General features: G+C 52.4%; 1 protein-coding gene across 6 annotated transcripts in view; it reads right to left on the bottom strand.

Annotated features, from left to right (window-relative positions):
• Positions 1–18,569, bottom strand: part of PLEKHA6 (pleckstrin homology domain containing A6) — a 135,072-nt gene that overhangs the window by 6,458 nt on the left and 110,045 nt on the right. For 4 of the 6 annotated variants that reach the window (XM_015597825.2, XM_025040525.1, XM_025040526.1 and 1 more), the window contains 12 exons: positions 17,093–17,588; positions 16,525–16,611; positions 10,268–10,336; positions 8,952–9,032; positions 8,526–8,675; positions 7,613–7,708; positions 5,723–5,834; positions 4,959–5,098; positions 2,485–2,614; positions 2,181–2,287; positions 1,179–1,355; positions 52–219 (listed from right to left, as the gene is read on the bottom strand). In XM_015597825.2, coding sequence (XP_015453311.1) covers positions 52–219; positions 1,179–1,355; positions 2,181–2,287; positions 2,485–2,614; positions 4,959–5,098; positions 5,723–5,834; positions 7,613–7,708; positions 8,526–8,675; positions 8,952–9,032; positions 10,268–10,336; positions 16,525–16,611; positions 17,093–17,588 — 1,813 coding nt within the window. The remainder of the gene's footprint in view (positions 1–51; positions 220–1,178; positions 1,356–2,180; positions 2,288–2,484; positions 2,615–4,958; positions 5,099–5,722; positions 5,835–7,612; positions 7,709–8,525; positions 8,676–8,951; positions 9,033–10,267; positions 10,337–16,524; positions 16,612–17,092; positions 17,589–18,569) is intronic. The other 2 variants (XM_025040527.1, XM_025040528.1) reach the window with 1 other exon arrangement.

The raw sequence follows: 18,569 nt of genomic DNA, 5'->3' as shown, positions 1-18,569 counted from the left end.
TCCATCCCTCCCAGAGCTTCTCCCCCACCCCCACCCCTGGACTCTGCTCACCTCCTTATTGATGTCCACGTCGTAGTGCTGGGGCTCCAGCTCCATCTTTCGAAGCCGGGCAATTTCCTCCCGTGGCGTCTCATATGCCTGCCCGCCAGGCTCCTCTGCCCGAAGGGCCGCCTCTAGGTTGGAGATGTCCACTTCATGGATGCTGCGGTGACGACGCACCTAGCGGATGGCATGTCCACTGCTACTGGTGCCACCAGGCAGTCCTGACCATGCTATGTCCTCACTGTCCCTTCCCAACACGCCCAATCTGGCCACCATCTCACTGCTTCCATGCTGCTTATCCAGAGCCTGCCCACCTGCAACGGCCTGAAGGTAAATCTGAGCAATAACTCTTGTCAGCACCTGTCCTTCCCCATCCTGCTGTGCTCTGTGTTCAACTCCTGTGCCACATATTTTGGGCAGTTGAATTAGTGTTCTTACGCTGGTCTCTAATCATTTCATATTATAGAATTTCCAGTCTACCAACTAGAATGTAAACTCTCTGAGGGCAGGACTTGTGAGTCACAATTTTTCCATATTTCTGAAATTCACTGGAAAGAAAAATTCGGCAGATGCTTCTCAGCTCTGCGCTTAATGGCTGTGTGGCCCAGGACTCCCTTAATTTCTTGTGACTTTGTTTCCCTATCTCTAAAATAGAGATAATAATTCCTAACCTCACATTGTTGAAAGGACGAAATGGGATAATGTGAAAGGGAGCTGTGAATTGTATTGTCCCATGTAATGCTGAACTATTGATTATCTTCAGTATACCCAGCACATAGAAAGTGTTCTAGAAATGTGTATAAGCTACTTCTGCATGGTGGATTTTGTACTATCCTCTATTAACTGGATTTTGTACAATTCATGCCAACTAAAACAATTAAGGCAACCCTTTTTGTCAATTATTTTTCATTTTAACACAAAAAAGGAAAAACTTGTTGCAGGCTCTTTTCTGTCAAGTAGGGAGAAGCCAGCTCAATTCTCCCAGATGCCCAGCTTGGGTCCTCCCCAGCCCCCTTCCTCTCTAAACCCCAGCCTGCCCCCTATGTCTCTGGCCCAGCCTGGCCACTCTGGGAGTGGGCAGTGCCAGCAGATGCCAGGCCACGCCTGTGGGGGGCTGGGAGGACGTTACCACTTACCACTTTGTAGGCGGGCCGGGGGCTGGGGTCGGGGGCTGGGCTGGCTGGGAGCTGCAGGCTCCTCCGCTTCTCCTTCATGGAGCCACTCTGGTGCCGCCGCATGCGGTCAATCTGCTCCTCCACGCTCATCTTGACCTTGCCCTCGCCCGGAAATATCGCACTCTTGGGGCGCTCCTGCTGCAGTGGGAGACGGGGCTGTGACAGCAGCCGTAGCTTCCAACCAGCTTTTCCATCCTCTTTAATCCTTTCAATTTCCCTTCTCTGGGAAGCCTCCCTATAGTGGGTCTAATAGTGGCCCCCAAATACATGTCCAAGTCCTGACTCCCAGCACCTGTGAATGTGATCTTATTTGGAAATAGCGTCTTTGCAGATATAATTGTTATGGATCTCAAGATGAGATCATCCTGATTAGAGTGGGCCCTGAAACCAGTAATGGGTGTTCTTACGGGAGACGAGAAGGCACACAGGGTAGGGTGATGTGCAGGTGGAGGCAGAGAGTGGAGTGGTGTGTATACAAGCCAGAGATACCGAGGACTGTCTGTCAGCAGTAACCAGAAGCCGGGAGAGGGCCGTGAGCGGGTTCACCCCCAGCCTCCCGAAGGAAGCAACTCTGTTGGCACCTCGATTTCAGACTTCTGGCCTCCAGGACTGTGAGAGAATAAACTTCTGCTGTGTTAAGCCACCAAATTAGTGGCATTTTGTTAATTTCCTAGCAGCCCCAGGTCATTAATACACTGCCTTGGGCCAGCACACTGGGCTCTGACCACTGGTTAAATATTCTTTCATTTTTGTTATGCACATCTTCCTCGTCCCTCGACATGCCTACCTAAAGAAGAACGCCTCCTCCGTGGGGCTGTTGCCCTCCTCCTGCTCATTCTGCCTCCTCCTCCAGCCCTGGGTTTCTTGAACAGTAGTGACAGATAGGTGGACACACAGAGGCCCCTCAGCTTCCGGCCTGGCTCAGCCTGCCTGAGCTCTCGAAGCCTGCAGGAGAATACTCACCCGGGAGGAGAGTCCATTGGGGAGCCCGTTGGCATGCCTCCTCACTACCCTTGATGGAGTCACTTCTTCATCGGTGGGTGACTTTGTCCGTGGGGGCACAATGCCAACTGCAGGAAGAAAGGGCAGCCAGTGGGAGAGAGGAAGGCAGAGAGACAGGGGAGCCTGCTTCTCAGAGGGGCTCAGGCTCACACACTGCAGAGATGAAAGGCTCTGGGGGATAAGTACTCTCCTTGGGTGTGAGCGCGCACCCCGGGCTCCTCTCTGACCCTCAGCTTTACCTCTAGGAAGGATGGGACAGCGGTACCTTTGTTGAGAGCTGCCTGCTTCTCTGCCTCCACCTCTTTCCTGGTGGGTACAAGGCTGATGTCTCTAGAGGTGTCCGGGAGTGATGTCTGGTGGGGCTCTTTCTTGCTTTGCTCATAGCTTGCCTTGGGCTGGGAAGAAAGGACAAGATGTTTGACACTGGAGTGACTGCCAGGAATTGGGTCCCTGGTGATGTTTCTTGGGTTAGCAATAGTTGGAGCACAAACCCTTGAAAACATGGGACAGGGACAGTCTATGTGTGTCAGCTGGAAGGTGGGCAGGGAGGCATAAGGCTGGCAAATGTAAGGCCATCTTGGAGAATGAGGGCTCAAACCTCCAGCCAGCCCCTCCAAGAAGCACAAATTTGCTATGAGCCAGAGGGGAGGGGGCTACAAGGCCAAGGATCTCTGAGGATTCTGCCAGGATCCTGCCCAAGACCGGAGCAAAAGAACCAGGGGAGCTTTGGTACCAGGATTCTGGGGACGGGAAAGGGGCACTTAGCTTGTGGCTCACAGAATCATGAGACTAGAAGGGACCTCAGCCATCATCTGCACCATCTCCTCAATTATACAGTTGAAGAATCTAAGTCCCGGTGAGAGGCACAGAGAAAGAAGCCTAAGCCAGAGGTCAGAAACCTCCACTCTAGCCCAGCTAGAGAGCATGGGGAGGTCCTACCAACTTCCTTTGCCTGTAAAACAGAGGTGCTGTTACTTGTTCTGTCCACCTCTCTCGGCAGACCCTCAGGGTTATGCATATACCAGTAGCTGAACCGAGGTGAGAATGTGGGTTTCCCAATTTCAGGCACGAGACTATGTCTACTCATGATGCAGCCTCTTCCAAACCTAACTGCACATCTCCCCTGGATCTTGGCTGGGATCTAGGTGAGAGAAGGGGCCAGAACAGGGGAGAAAGGGGCCTGTATCCGTATAGTCCAGGGGCTAGTAGGCTTAGAGAGAACACAGGCAAGGAAGAGACAGAGAGAGAGCATGGGAGGATTGAGGTCTGGGGTGGACAAGAGCAAGGATTGGAATAGTACCAGTGTGTGTCTGTGTCGGGGGATCCCTCAGTTCCCATGTCTGGTCATGCTGGTAGGGAGTGGGTCATGCCGTCACCTATGGTGGGGGGCTGCCCAGGAACCTGGCACAGGGTAGGGCAGCAACTCATTTCCCCATTGTCCAAGGAGAGCAAAAGTGGAAAGGGCCTGTGTATCTCAAGCCTTTCTTTAGCCCAGAGTCTGACTGGGCAGAGGGCCCAGCAGAAATTGAGGTGAGGGAAAATTAATATTGGAATGGGGAAATGACTCAGTGTCCTGCCTTGCCCTCTCACCTGGACTTTTGTCCCACTCCCTCCACCCCTGCCCTCCAGGACCCAAGGGTGCTGGGTACCTGACCCCTGGCTGTCTCGCCACTGCGGTGCCAGGAAGGGGAGTTGGGGTATGGCCAGAAGCGGCTCTCGCTAGGGAGTGGAGGCACAGTGGGAGGAGACTCCAGGGGCACGTAGGCTTTGGGGAGGGGAGGCCGTGGCGGGCCGGGCTCCTGAGGCAGAGAGAAGCCAGAGCATTAGGAGCGAGATCGGTCACTGTGAGAGCAGGAGAAAAGAGCGTTAGCAGGAGGCAGATGGCAATGCTGAGATCCGGTGGGCCCTGGATCACCGAACACCCACCCATGGTCAGGACAGAGCTCTACCTGCGAACCTAGCTCTCTGCCTGGCCTTCCAGGCTCTCCTCCACCGAGCCCCCACCTGCGCACCACTCCGCATCGCTCCCCAGTTCTCCTCCAAAGCTCTCTCCTCATTGCCTCCCCATCATACTGGACACATTCCCACCCCTGAACCTGTGCTTCCAACACCTCTCCTGCCTGCGATGCCTTGTTCCTGTACCTGTCTCAGTGCTTCATGGCCCAGTTCAAGTCCCACCCTCTCTCTGGAACATCAGAGCATTACGGTCTGAACCACGTGGTTCGGTATTGAGACACACAGCGCCACATTCCTGCGGCTACCGTGAATCGGTCTTGGTCCCCATTGGACACTGGGCTCCCTGAACGAAAGTCTTGGGCAGGCGCGGTGTCTTTCTGAGAGGACACCACCATCCCTTGCCCACAGTAGAGTCTTAGTAAACACTTGCTGATTGACTGACTATGAAACTGCTCCCCACACAAGCCCTCAATCTTCTTACCCCCTGGAACAATCCTGGATTTAAATTCCTGTGAAGTGTTTGGTATCTTTGCTAACCATCCTGATGTTCCAGAAGAGACTTCCCTAAAGGACGCTGGCGAAGGCAGAGGGAGATGAGAGCAGGTAAATCTGGGGGGAAGGTCACCAGATTGGATGTGAGAATGACTACCTTAGACAGGGCACTAAAGCACTAGGACTGGAGGCCACTGGGGAAGAGATGGCACAGAATTTGTGTAGTTTCAGGCAGATGAAGACCTGGTCCTCCCTTCCCCACCTACCTTCTACTCCATTTTCTCAGCTTACCTCATTGGACCCAGGCTTGGTAGGGGACCCCTGAGAGCCAGACACCAGCGAAAAGGGGCTCAGGGGACTGGTGAGGCTGGCGGAGCTGAGAGGGCTGGCAGGGCTGTTGGAGCTGTAGGTGGCCGAGGGGCCAAGTCCTCCTTAGGGAAAACAAGAGGAGAGAGATGAAGGCTGAGGTGGTATGTGACCATGAGTGCGGATGGGCTCCGAGGGGGAGGACGCAGGGGAGGACCCGGACATGTGGAAGGGAAGATTTAGTGCCTCAGGGCCACGTGGGCCCATCAAAGGTACTTCTTATAGGGGCTGCGTCACAGGCTGAAGAGGTATGCTGGACAGGGGAAGATGATGGAAGGAAATGACACTGTTGCCCCCGAGATGTCAGAGGAAGCTAGCCCAAGGTTCCACGGCTGAAGGAAGACACTAAGGTAGTGGTCTTAGACTACCAAGGGGCCCATGGGCTTAGGGGCCAGGGAGGCCCAGGTGCTCTTTGACCTTTTCTGGGGAGGAGTCTAGGGTATCAGGGTCAATATCATCTCTGAGTGGTATATCTGGTCTACTCTTGGGTTGAGGGTAGGGATAAGGGAGCCCTACCTACCATCCCAGGGACCGGGAAAGCTTCTGGAGCCCTGAGAAGGCCCTGACTGGCTCTGAGCACACTGTAAGGGCCTGGAGAAGTGTGAGCTGGCAGGTGTGGGACAGGGGCCAGAGACACTGGAGCATTTCTGGTGAGGCCAGAAGCCCCAAGGCCGGCGGGAGGCGCCTACCTCTGTGCTTGGCTGTATCTGTGCCCCGAGACGGGTTATTCTTCCTGAGCCCCTCCATCACGTCCTGGATCCTCCAGATCTCCTTCTGGATTTGCCTGTTGAGCACCTCATTCTGAAATATCCACAGAGCAGGTCAAAAGAAGTGGCTGTTGAGGAGCATCGCAGCCTTCTGCATCCCTTGGATCAGCAGTAGGCAGGAGCCTTGTGTACACATGTGCATGCGCACATACAAATATCCCTCTAGCACACATACGCATCTGTCCAGCACACATACATATACACACACAACCCCTCCAGAACACACACACATACACACATCCCTCCAGTACACACACATCCCTTCAGCACACACACATCCTCTCCAGCGCGCACGCGCACACACACACACACACACACACACACAGAATCCCCTCTAGCACACACATATACATACACACACATCCCTCTAGTGCACACACACACATATCCCTCCAACCCATGCATGCGCGCACGCACACACACACATGCACATCCCTCTAGTGCACACACACACATATCCCTCCAACCCATGCACGCACGCACGCACACACATGCACACACACACTACTCTAGCACATTCATCTTTTTCACAGGCAGCCTCTGTCTCTTCAGCATCTATAATACAGAGGTCTGAATTGCCAGAGAAGAGGGCTCTGTCATCACAGTAAAGAGTCCCTTTAGGGAGAGAGAGTGAGGGCCTGCCCCTCGGAGACCCCCAGGGGAGACCAGGGTGGTCTTGGAGCAAAGGCCTCTATGGTGGACATTTTATGGTAGCCTATTTTCCAGCGTCTAGTTTCCTGTTTTTCTTCATATCCAAACGGCCCTTTTGTAACACCCACACCCAACGTATGCCTAAATACTCATGAACTATATTCAGTTACAGCGTCCACTCTTTGAAAAACAATAGCTACCACTTATTTAGCACCCTTCCCCTGTACCCAGCACTGCACTAAGTGCTTTGCATATACTAACCCATTTTGGCTGTACAACTCTATGAGGCAAGGGCAGCAGCTGTCCCCACTTCAGAGACGGAGGGACTCGTGCCTGACCATCTGTTAGTAAGTCGTGTAACCACCATCTGAATCTGGGTCTGTTTGTTCCCAGAGCTGGTGCTCTTGACCACGACACTACTGTACCTCCTAAAAAAACATGCATGTTGAAAGCGAGGCTTGCCCACAGGACTTGGTGGCATTTGGGTGCTCTGGGCCAGGAGGGCCTTCACCTCACCCTACCTAACCAGCTGCAAGGCTGGGGTGGTAAGTTTTGTTATCCAGAGGGAAATAAGAAAATATGGGAAACCAGGGTTTTAACTGCATCAAAGAGATAGGGATTGCGAAGCCAGGTAGAGAAGAGGCAGAGCCTGGGTAGAGAAAAGACAGAGGGAAGAAAAGAACAAGCTGCCCCAAGGTCAACGTATCCAGACACCTGCCTCCAGGTGCAGTGTTTCTCACCAGCCCTAGAAAGGAAAGCCTCTTCCTATCCTAAAATTTCCAAGTGGATCGCTGCCGAACTGCCTACTCTTCTGACATCATGAGAGAGACTCATATTTCTCTTATGTTTATATTTATGGGTTTGTTAAATCCTTTCAGTCATAAAACACCTGACGCCTAACCTAAGTTCCCAGGCTTCTGCTTGACTCCATCCCCTATGATTTGATGGAAGTGAAGAATCCCATATTATCTTCAGCCTGAAATTTAGAGTCTGCTTTAAGTAGCCCTGAACCTTGTCTTTTGTCTTAGAACCAACTCCTCGCCTTAAGTCTCTGAAATTTCTAAAGCAAGAAATGAAGCCACTTTGGTCGCTTTTGAACAAAAAGGAAAAGGGAAGACTCAAAGCACATGCCAACCTCAGCCTGCCCAGGGCCCTCTTCACCTGAATGTCCAGATTGAGCTGCTCCCAGAGGTCATCGTGCAGAGCAGAGACCTCCGACTCCAGGTTCTCATACTCCACGGTGCTGCTCGTCAGGGCCTGCGGAGGAGGGTTTACTGAGAGAGCTGCCATCTCATCGCCTAGATTCCTCCTCACCCTGCCACACGGCCTGGGGCCATGGAGCCTAAGGTCTGGCAGGTCTGGGAAGAGGACCAGCAGGCCAGGAGGAGAGTGCCCAGGGCTGCGACATTCTGGGGACAGCCAAACACTAGTCTTATAAGAGATGCCACAGCCCATCCTTCTGCAAACCAAATTAAAGAGAAAACAGCATTTTCTCCAGACATGTGGATAAGCCAGAGCAGGTGACATTCCTCCCTCAGCCTCCTGCTCGGGGCGACTGAAAGTGGAGGACAGAAGGAAAGGAGCCGGGGGAAGGTGTTTGCTCTCTAGAGCTTAGAGCCTGACCTCCTTTGGGGCCACATTTTCCTGGGGTTTTTGCTGCGGTCCCTCGAGCTATTACTAAGGCGCTCGGTACTGTAATGTCTGCCCTGTGCCCACCAGGAAATGACCAGGACAGCGGCATTGCTGCCAACATCCTGGGTCTCCAGGGCAGAGGACAGAGGTGGGCAGCAAAGGTATTAGAACAGCTAAGGAAATAAGTGACCCGACTTCACGCTGTCCTGAACAAACCCTGGTGCGTGTATAGTTGGTGGGAAATTCCCCAGTGTTCTTGGTGGACACTATGGCCCGAGCAGGCTAGCATACTGGCTGCCTATTCCCAAGTGTTAAAGTCTTCGTTTATGCCCCTTCCAGAGGAGCATCCTGCTCTGGCCCTCCAAGGAGGATGGGGAATAGGAGAGCACCACCTGGTGGGGCGGCTCTCCCCCGGATGCAGACCCGTGTGCAGGCAGGTTACCGTGGTCGCCTGAGACAGCTCCACTCGGATGTTGATGAGCTGGTTCTGCAGCGACTCCTTCTTGTGCAGCAGCTTCTCGGGGTAGGCGGGCTGGCTTCCAAACATCTCCAGTTCCTGGTGGGTCCCCATCAAGGCACTTTCCAGGCTCTCCTGAAGAAAGGCAGCGGGGCAGCTATGAGCAGCCCCGAGATCTCCCCTCTGGGACTATTAGCGGCACAGGCCCGAGCCCCAGACGTTCAACCAGGTAGCTTGTCCTCACTCTGCCTAAGCTTCTCCAGGAGAGCTTCGGCAGGTCTGATTAAGGGCAGGCAGAAGTTCAGGGAAGGCAGAGCACTGTCAGTTTGGTCAGGGTGGAGATAGCAGCCCACGCCTTGTCCACACCAGCCCCCGACGTGCCCCCGCCCAAGGCCACCCTTTGGCTCTCACCTTCTCAGCTCGGAGCTGCTGCACCAGCCGGTCCTGCTCCCTCACCACCTTGTTCTGCTCACACAATTTGCCCAGCAGCTTCTGGGGTCCCAAGGGAGTAGGGGAGGGGGCATGGAGGGAGAGAGAAGGGGGTGAAGGACACAGTTTGATGGGAACCTGAGACTTGGGCGGGCAGGGCCTAGCCTCTGGATACCGCCTCCATTCCCCTGCTGAGGAACCCTGGCTCTTCACCTTGACCTTGGAGACTCCTGGAAACAGGAAGATGGTCTTTACCTTCCTGTACCCACTCGGAGGGGAGGTATGTTTATTCTCTGAGGAAGTGAGTCAGCTTGAGGGAAGCACGGGCTGAGAGCCAAACAGTAAGTCCTGTCCTCCTACAGCTTCCAAGTCGTGAGGGTTGAAGACAGAATATGGCCTGGCCTCCCAGGTGGGTATGGACTCGGGGGGTAGGCAGGGTGTCAGAACAAAAGTCTCAGAAAATCAGTGAGCAATGTAAACTGGGTTCTCCAGTCTCACAGGACCTGTTCTCCCCTCCTCCCTCCAGGGTCTCAGGATGGCTAACACCAGAGTCCCTCAGAGGTCTGGTCCTTGCTTGTATGGAACGTCTCCCAGGCCAGTGGTGAAGGGGAGGAGGCAGCTCAGGCCAAACTTTTCTGGAAAGATTTATGCTTTCCTGTGTGTACACCTTTATTCGTGCCATTCCTCAAATACCCCGTGGCTCCTTCCCACTGAGCCAGATCTTACCCTCTGGGCCTTTTAGTTCAAGGCCAGCTCACATGCTACCTGTTTCGTCCCTGACCCACCAGCCCACATGGTCTCACTGCTCCTCACTCCTACAGAACCTGTTACTGGGGCCATTCAGTATATGAATCATATGCTGCCACCTACTGCCCCCGGCCATCTGCCACTATCCTGAAGCTCCGTAAGGGCAGGAATACGGTCATGTTCTTTCCAGTTAGCTAGGGACTACGCCGTGCTGGGCACAAAGTGGACTGACCGACCGACCTTTTAACAAAGCCTGTGTTCCTGTGACAAGCAGATCCCAGTGCTGCAGACAAGAGGGGACTAGACCTCAGTGGGGAAACACAGCCAGCGTGGGAGGCAGGGGTGAGTAAGTGGGAAGAATGAGAAAAGGGGAATGAGGAGGCACAGGAGGGATGCTGTCTTTGCAGCGAGTGAGGACATGAATCCAGCGTATGAAGAGCCATAAGAAGGAGAGAGAGGGATGGAAGAGAAGCCTCGGGGAGGAACTTGGAGATGAAGACAACGGCGGGAGGGGCCGGAGTGGACAGAGGGAGCGGGAGAGCTGCTCTTACATCTGTAGCTTGCTCGTTTAACTTGTAGGTGTGCAGGCTGTCCCGGAACACTTCTGGGTATGGAGGGACCTGCAGGAACATGAGGCCGGTTACTGCAGCCGACGACAGAAGGCCATGTGGGGGCAGGAAAGCTGACAACTCTTGCTCTATTTTTGCCAGAGACCACGGTGCATCACTCCTGGTAGCTTCTGTTCCAGGGCCCTGAGCTGAGCTAATTCTCTGTCCCCTGGGTGGGAAGACTGGGATGGCCCAATCTAGGCTCCATCCTAACTGTCCTAGGCTGATTCTGGAGATAGAGATGCTGCGCAGATCATGCCATGTACCTCTTCTTCCCTAAGCTCTAGGATCTACTGCCGAGAAGGACTCCAGGAATGTGTAGCTCCCGGGTGGCTTGTTGGTAACAACCACGAGAACAACAGTTCAATCTTGGCTGATTTTGAAGATAAGACACAGGAGAATGGAATGAGCATCGGAAATATTTAAGAACTGTTGCCCTAGTGAATTAATACCAGTCACAGAGCTTGTGCCTAAACCAGGACTGGTATGAATTCAGAAGTGTCTCTGGGTCCAGCACATGCTCCGTGCCCTGGATGACGCATCTGGTAACCACAGCATGCCCTACATACTTTTGACATTGGATAGTTTCTTATCATACCCCCATGCCCTTAACCCCAATAATGTTTGTGAAGAAGATACCAAATATAAAATAGAAGTCCTAGACATTAAAAAGCAGATTTGTGATCCTTGGCAGGCATGAGATGTCGGTGCTAGCTATTTTGATGGTTTGGGAAATGGGCCTTGGGTTCATCCATAAACATGGAAAATGAAGGAAACACAGTGGAATTAAAGGAGGGAGAGCAGGCTGAGCCTGGCAGATGAGTGAGTTGGGCAGAACAAGCCCCATCCCAAACAGGTTGACTCGACCATGCACAAGCAGCTGAATGATGTTGACAGGGACCATGCTGCCAGGCAGAGGTCTTACTTGCATGAAGAGGTGGGCCCTGGGAGAGGAGCTCTCCACCATGCGATTCACCATACTGATGAGAGTCTCACTCTCACTCATCTGCAGCAGAGGAAGGAATGAACGATTCAAACTCAGACCCACAAAGAGACATCTCCCCCACACCCGCCTGCGTTGGCTTTCCAGGAAACAGGAAAGGGCAGCTCCCCTTGAGGATTCCAGCACTCTTTATCTGGCCTTACCCATTGCTCATCCTTTGTGAACTCCATCTCAGGACCAGCACTGAAAGGCCACGGAAGGGAGCTGGGAGGCCACTGTGCCCTTGCTCCCAGCTCTGAAGAGGGCCCAACCCAGTGACACTCCCCCAGGGTGCCTGAGTGTTGTGGATCTCATCTACGTTGGCCAAGGTCATCATTTCCTTGCCCCAGCTCTCATTTCTCACACTGCTTTGGTCAAAGACCACATAGGCAATTGCAAAGGCCAATCTTCCAAAATTTGAACTAAATGAAACAGCTGAGAAAGAACACTTGGGACCTGCCCTGGGGAGAGAGAACTGTGCCTTCTCAAACACATAGGCACAGGTCTCTCTCCCCAGCCCCTGCCCACCTCTTGGCTCTAGAGTAGAAAGGATTGCTAAACACGGTTTCCAGAGCTGGGCTGGTAGCATCCATGCCGATCTTGGATGATGCTAGGGAGCAAATAAGGAGGCCAAAACAAGCAAGCCATGTTAAAGGGACATCAGATACTGAAACACTGCTCTCCCAACACACTGTCTTATGTTTCAAGAATCATTAGAAACATGGAAGGGAAAGGCTATTTGCCAAATGAAAAAGAAAGAAAGAGAGAAAGGTGAGGGAGGGAAGGAAGGCAGAAGGGAGGTAGAGGGGGAGGAAGGGAGGGAGGACAAGCCAATTAAATCAACCAGAAATGCCATCATTTCACCCACTGGGTTCCAGTGTGACAGCATCAAAAAGTGAATATATTAGGGCGTGTCCTTGGCTATGTCCCTTTAACTCAATTCATCTGCAGGCGTAGGCAGCAGAAGACAGGAGAAAGTTTGCAGGAAAAGCTTTTTGGGGAGGAGAAGTGAATAAGGTAAAGAATAAGGCCACCATGGGGAAGATATTTGGGGTCATAGTTCAGGGATCCCCCACCTTTTTTTGCCCTTGTCTTCCCAATCTTCCTATGTGTATTTTCCCCATACCCTGTTGAGAAGGCAGCCCAAATGCAGCCTTACACCTGTGTGCTATGGACAGGGTGAGGGCACCCATCTGCCCCCATTTGCGGGGTCTACAGCATTTTAAAACGTTTTCCTAGGATCTGATTTTTCTACCTCTTTAGTCCAATTGGAATTTTTTCCTATGACATAAATGTCATTTAAAAGGCTTCCTAAAGAGCGTTGTAATATGAGGTTTAAGCTTTGTGAAACAGTTAAAAATCAATAGGACATCAACTACATTTTTTGTAAGGATCTGAACTCAAATTGATCCCTATCTTCCTGGAGTGTGTGTGTGTGTTTGTTTCCTGTGTATGGGGTATGCATGTTTGTGTATATGTACATCTGCTGCCTGTGTGTCATGCTTGTATCCTGTATGTGATGTGGGGTGTGTGTGTGTGTGTGTGTGCGTGTGCGTGTGTGTGTGTGTGCGTGTGTGTGTGTGTGTGTGTGTGGAAGACAAGGCAGATCTACCAACACATCAGGCTTTGAGAAGGCAAGGGAGGCCCAGGCTCTTCCTGGACACCCACTGATCTCATTCCTTTCCCAACAAGGGATCTAAAGCAATCAGAAGGGAAGCAGGAATATGCTTACCCTGGTCTGCACCCACTCATGCTGTGGTTTTGGGGATCTTTCAGCCCATGCGGGTCTTGCCTTTAGAAGGATTCTTACATGCCATCTTCTCTCTCTAAAATGTTAGAATTTGTGAGAAAGCACCTAGCCCGGTGTCATATACATAGTAAAGGTGCTCAGATAACATTTTGAGTTTTAGATGAAAAAGATCAATAAAATAATCATAGCAGCAACTACCTCTCATCGCTAATGTCTGACAAAGTGCTCTCAGACACATTCTTAGGTGATTCTTCCAGTAACTCTGTGAGGTAGAAAGAGCAGATTCTACAATATTCATTTTATGGTTAAGAAAACCAAAGCCAGAGAGACTGACGTGTTCAAGGTTTTAAAAAAAATCCTTGTAAATGGCAGAGCTGGAACTAGACTGCAGTGTCTGACTCTGAGTTCTGGACTTTAATCGCCTTTTAAGAACACCTAGGATATCTATGTTTGTCTAGGAGGAGGTCCTCTGAAAGGTTATTTCTGAAGTTCCCAGGCTAAGGGCCCAGCAGCTCTGGGATGTAGAAGCCCCAGAAAAAGGCACTGCTATCCGCACTGAACAGCTGGACGGCCAGGCAGGGGGGCCGGGAAAGGGAAGAAGGGCTGCCGGGGGCGCTGAGCCCCGCTCCTCACCACTCCCCTCACCGCAGCCTCTGCTCCAGCAGGGCGATCGGCGCTCCCAGGCCTGCTCTGGGTTGGCACCCTGGACTGGGCACCACATGGACTGGATACCGCAAGCTGCTTCTGACTTAAATACAGAAATCAGTGCTTCCCAGGGCCGAAGGTCTTCTACAAAGATGAGCTGACCAAGACATCGAGGCCTGGTGAGATGCTGGTCATGTAGCTGTGACCAGAACCACCAAAAGTCCCAGCTATGTCAGGTTTATGGTTCTTTCTACAACTTTTGAGAGCACAAAACCATCCTGATGAGGTTTGACCCCAGCTTCTTCATATGTTAGATATTTCCTCAGCTGCAAACTGGGTCGAAAGCTCAGAATCATATTCTGAGCTCTGCTATGTGCTAGCCATACACCCTTGGCATAGCTGTGACCAGAACCACCAAAAGTCCCAGCTATGTCAGGTTTATGGTTCTTTCTACAACTTTTGAGAGCACAAAACCATCCTGATGAGGTTTGACCCCAGCTTCTTCATATGTTAGATATTTCCTCAGCTGCAAACTGGGTCGAAAGCTCAGAATCATATTCTGAGCTCTGCTATGTGCTGGCTATACACCCTTGGCATATGTGTGTGTGTGTGTATATATATATATATTTTTTACCTCTCTGTGCTTTAGTTTCACCAGTTATAAAACGAGGATAATAACAGTACCCATTTTGCAGGTTGTTATAAAGATTAAATGAGTTCGAATCTGTAAAGTGCTTAGAATAATCCAGAGCATGGAAGAAGCACCCAATCATCGTAGCTGCTGCCATTATTATTATTACTGTCATTATTATTTCCCCCACCCCCCCAGGCTGCCTCTACAGGACAGTGTGTGCATGGTGAAGTCTCCCACTATTTGTAGCACAGATCTGAACATAAAACTATTTGCTTAGATAAATGTCCAGCATGTTGACCTCCGGCCTGTTTACTCCAGAGAGTGTAGCAGCCCCCTTAGCCTTACGAGGCAAAGCAGCCAATGGTTAGAGCACTGGAGCCAGGAGCCCAGGCGGCCATCACTCCCACTCCGGGGACCTCATTGCCTCAGGATGCTCATCTGTAAAACTAGGATGAAAACTCCCTCAAATTTTCCTTTCCTGAAAATTCATCATACTGAATTTTCAGGAAAACATGAGCTGTGTGTACAGAAGAACTTCATGGAGGAACTGACAAATACACTAAATCGATATAATTTTTAAGTCATCCTAGGACAGGTCTATAGTCCTCAGTTTACAAATTATGGAGTTTAAAAACAACCTGTGGAATGTGGTAGGATAGTTTCTCAGATTCAGGCTGAACCGAATCCTAGCATTTGGGCTGTAGCACGAGCTCCCTCTCATCTCCGCTACTCTCTCTGGCAAAGATGCAAATTCCCGCCTGTCTCCTGGGGGCAGCTCCAACTGGGCTGACCGAATAGGAGGTGGCATTAATTATTCATGTGGTCATTTATTATTCTCCTTTCCCCAAGAAACTCTCAGCTGCCCTGAAGAGCTTTGAAGAGAAGGGATGTGAAGGCACGAACCAAAATATAAGCCACTTTGTTGTGTCCTGGTTGTGCCAACAAAGGTTGTCAAATGGATGGAAGATGAGGAGGCGGGAAGGAGGGGGAGACGTGACAGGAGCAGGAGGAGCGGGGGGCACCAGCTCTGCCTACCTGCTGATCCAAATACTCTAGGTTTCTTTGCAACTGCAGGTCTAAAAGTTCATCCTACCCGGAGCCCGAGGCCCAACAGCAACACAAACAAACAGGAACAAAACAGAAACACAACAAAAGAAAACGATAAAAAGAAAGCAAAGCAGTTCAGAGTTAGCTGGGCCAGGACCGCGGAGGCCGCCCTGCCCTTGAGTTCTGCGGGGGGAGTGAGGCTGTGGGCAGGCGCCGACGCCATCTGCTGGGCACTCCCGGACCAGTGACAGGAGGGACACACTTGGGCCCCGACTCCGTGGCTCCTAGGTCTGCCTGGTCCCCCCTGGGTGAGGGGAGCACCACTGAAGCGATCTAGTCAGCACTGCTAGCAGCCGTTTCTGAGTGTTCTGGGGAAATCTGTTGCTTCTGGATGGGCGCGTTTACCGAGAGTCAAGACCATAAAGTTTGGACACTGGTGGACAAGAATGAGAGGGGGTGGGAGGAGCAGCCCTCCCTGCCCCCCCAAAGCCTCCTCTGCCCTGGCCTCCTGGTGCTGCACAGGGAGAGGGGACAGCGATAGGCCTTCTGAAAGGAGATTCTGCCTGTGGGTTCCAATGGTCCTCCCAACCCCTCGAGCAGAGCATCTGCATCTCGTTCTCCAGGTAGAGACAAAAATTCTCAGGAGAACGAATTCCAGAAAGAGACACAGTAGGGGGGGAGAAGAGAGGAGGAGACACAATATCGAAAAGCTTTTCTTCCCCAGTCCCCAGAGTGGCATTCCAGGCAAGGATAAATGGGAAGCGAATACGCTCGGCCGGGAAAAGGCTAGAGTCATGCCTGTTTTGGGGAGCTCTAGCCTGACTGTTTCTAGCCACAGTCTGAGCCCCTGTCTAAGTCCCTCAGCATGATGGAGAGGAGGCTTGTTCAAAGGTCAAGAGGATCAGAATATTACATGCTTCTAGATCTGTCCTTGCTCATTTGCCCTGTATCACAAATGAGAAGGGTTGTAACTGGCACCACCAAACTCTGTATTGAGTTAGAGTCCTGGCCAGCAGGGAGGAGGTATCCAGAGGCTGCTAAGGACCAGGCGTTGAGCAGAGAGCATCCCTGCGTCCACCCTAGTTTGGCCCGCCCTGGGAAGAGAGGTCATGGGGGGAGCAGAGGGGAAGGAGAGGACGTACCATCTTATCGTGGACCGTGGGGGGTGGTGGGTAGTTGTAGGGGAACAGTCCTGCAGGGACTGGCCGCCTGTCTCCCAGGTAATCATACTGGAAGAGAAAGGGGATTGGAGAGGTAAGGGGGTCCGGTTGGGACACAGACTTCCCCACCAACTGAAGTTTAAGGTTAGGGATGTTTGTATCCTGTTCCAGAGCAAATTCCAAATTAAAATGGACAGCATTTATCCAGTGCAATATTCTTGCAATGATCTGTCCAGGTCCTCAAGATTTGAAAACACAGAGAACCCTCTCCGCCCTGTTATATAGAATTAGGGGTCCTGGTACGGTCTGGGGACGGGTACAGAAAGCAATGTTCCTACCCAGGGGGCAAAGCAAGTCCTCCGGGGCAGCTCTCCCGGGGCCAAAAGCACAGGGCCCGTGGCTCCCTGGGCAGCATCGCTGTTGCTGCCGACACACAGCCCACGGTCCCCAGGTCCCAGATGCCCCTGTATCTCGACTTCTTCTCAGCAGATGTTCTCAAGCTTTTGAGGTACCTCAGGGGTGAGGAAGGAGGGGAAGGCTGGTGGCTCACCTTGGGAGAGCTGATGGATCGCCTCATCACATACGCAGCGGGGTCAGCATAGATGTCCTCACTGCGAGGCGGCAGCCGCTCAAAACGGGCACTGGGGGAGCGGACGGGGGAGTAAATGCGCGCGTGGCTGTAGGTGCCCTGGCTGGGCGAGCGGGGCACGGAGTGGGACCGGGGCTGCAAGGACAGGCGGCGCAGGGAGCTGGACGTGGCATCCAGCTCATCATAGTAGACTGGCTGCCGGGAGGGGCTGGGGATCCAGACGGTACCATCCTGCCGCCCGTAGCCGGCAGGCTCCTTCCACCCGCCCCCATTGCGGAAGGCGTGGCGCTTGTCCTCCAGGGCCCAGGGTGGGCTGATCCGGTCATAGGCAGGCATGGAGCAGATGCTATCCGGCCGCACCCCTGGCGGGTAGTACTGGTAATCGTCAGGGTACTGAGAGGCGTAGGGGCCATAATACTCAGGCGCCCTGCGGGACACAGGGTAGAACCTAGAGGGACTGAGAGAAAGGACAATGTAAGGAAGCGGACAGAATGGGCACGTCCCCACCCGTCCGCCCACAACCCAGCCCCACCTCCGCATCCTCCAGCCTGGAGTGGGATTTGACAGGGTGAGTGGTGCCTCAGGTTGGCCTTGTGAGCGCACAGAGTGCCAGGTTTGTTTCAAAGGGGCAGAGAAGACCCTGTCCTCAGAGCTCCTCCCTCAATCAGCTCCTTGAAGCCCAAAATTCCATTATTCAGAGCTTCCATCTTTGTCTCTTTAAAATGGAATACCCCTGGGGAGAAACTTTAAGCCTTATTAGCCATCTCTATCTCAATGTGAACCAACTTATCAGATCCTGTCTAGAGAGGCAGCAAACAGAAGAAAGAGCTCGAGTGTGCCAGGCACCTGGAGGAGAGGGATGGAGGAGGGTCAAAGGGCAGCTTCCCTGATTTTATGAGACTCGCGCCAGGACAGGCATTCTCCCTAGGGCAAGCCAGAGGCCCCAGGTGCCAGACCTCTAGCTGCGAGCAGCCCTCCTGAGGCTGTCACCTCCAGTCCCCCAGCTGCCCAGACCCCAGGGAAGGCGCCCCTCTTGCCCTGATGATCACGTCTAACAAACATCTTTAAATCTTTGAAAGTCAGTCACTAGGTAAAGGAGTAAATTTGTCCAGAGGGAAAAAGTAGGATCAACGAGGAGCAACATTTTGTTACTTTTCTCTTTTTAAAACTGTCTATAAACATTGGCTTCCAAACATTAGAGCTGTTCAAAAAACAGAGCGAGTTGGCTCAGTGGTTGGTGAGTGTCCTGTTGGTAGACACACTGGAACAGAGGATGTTGTAAGAGGTTGGAAGCTGGAGTGGACAGATGTCTGACTGGAACAACTTTAAGGCCCCTCCCGGTGACTGTCTGGCTTTCTCCTGGGCTACCCAGCCTCCTTGTGGAGAGGCCTCGGGTGCTTTTTCCCTTCCTTTGAGGGAAATAGACAGAGAGAGCAAA

This window comes from Pteropus alecto, unplaced genomic scaffold (genome assembly GCF_000325575.1).
Source record: "Pteropus alecto unplaced genomic scaffold, ASM32557v1 scaffold359, whole genome shotgun sequence".
Classification (NCBI taxonomy): Eukaryota; Metazoa; Chordata; class Mammalia; order Chiroptera; family Pteropodidae; genus Pteropus; species Pteropus alecto.
Note: the sequence above shows the minus strand (reverse complement) of the source record. Positions and strands in the feature narration are given on the sequence as shown.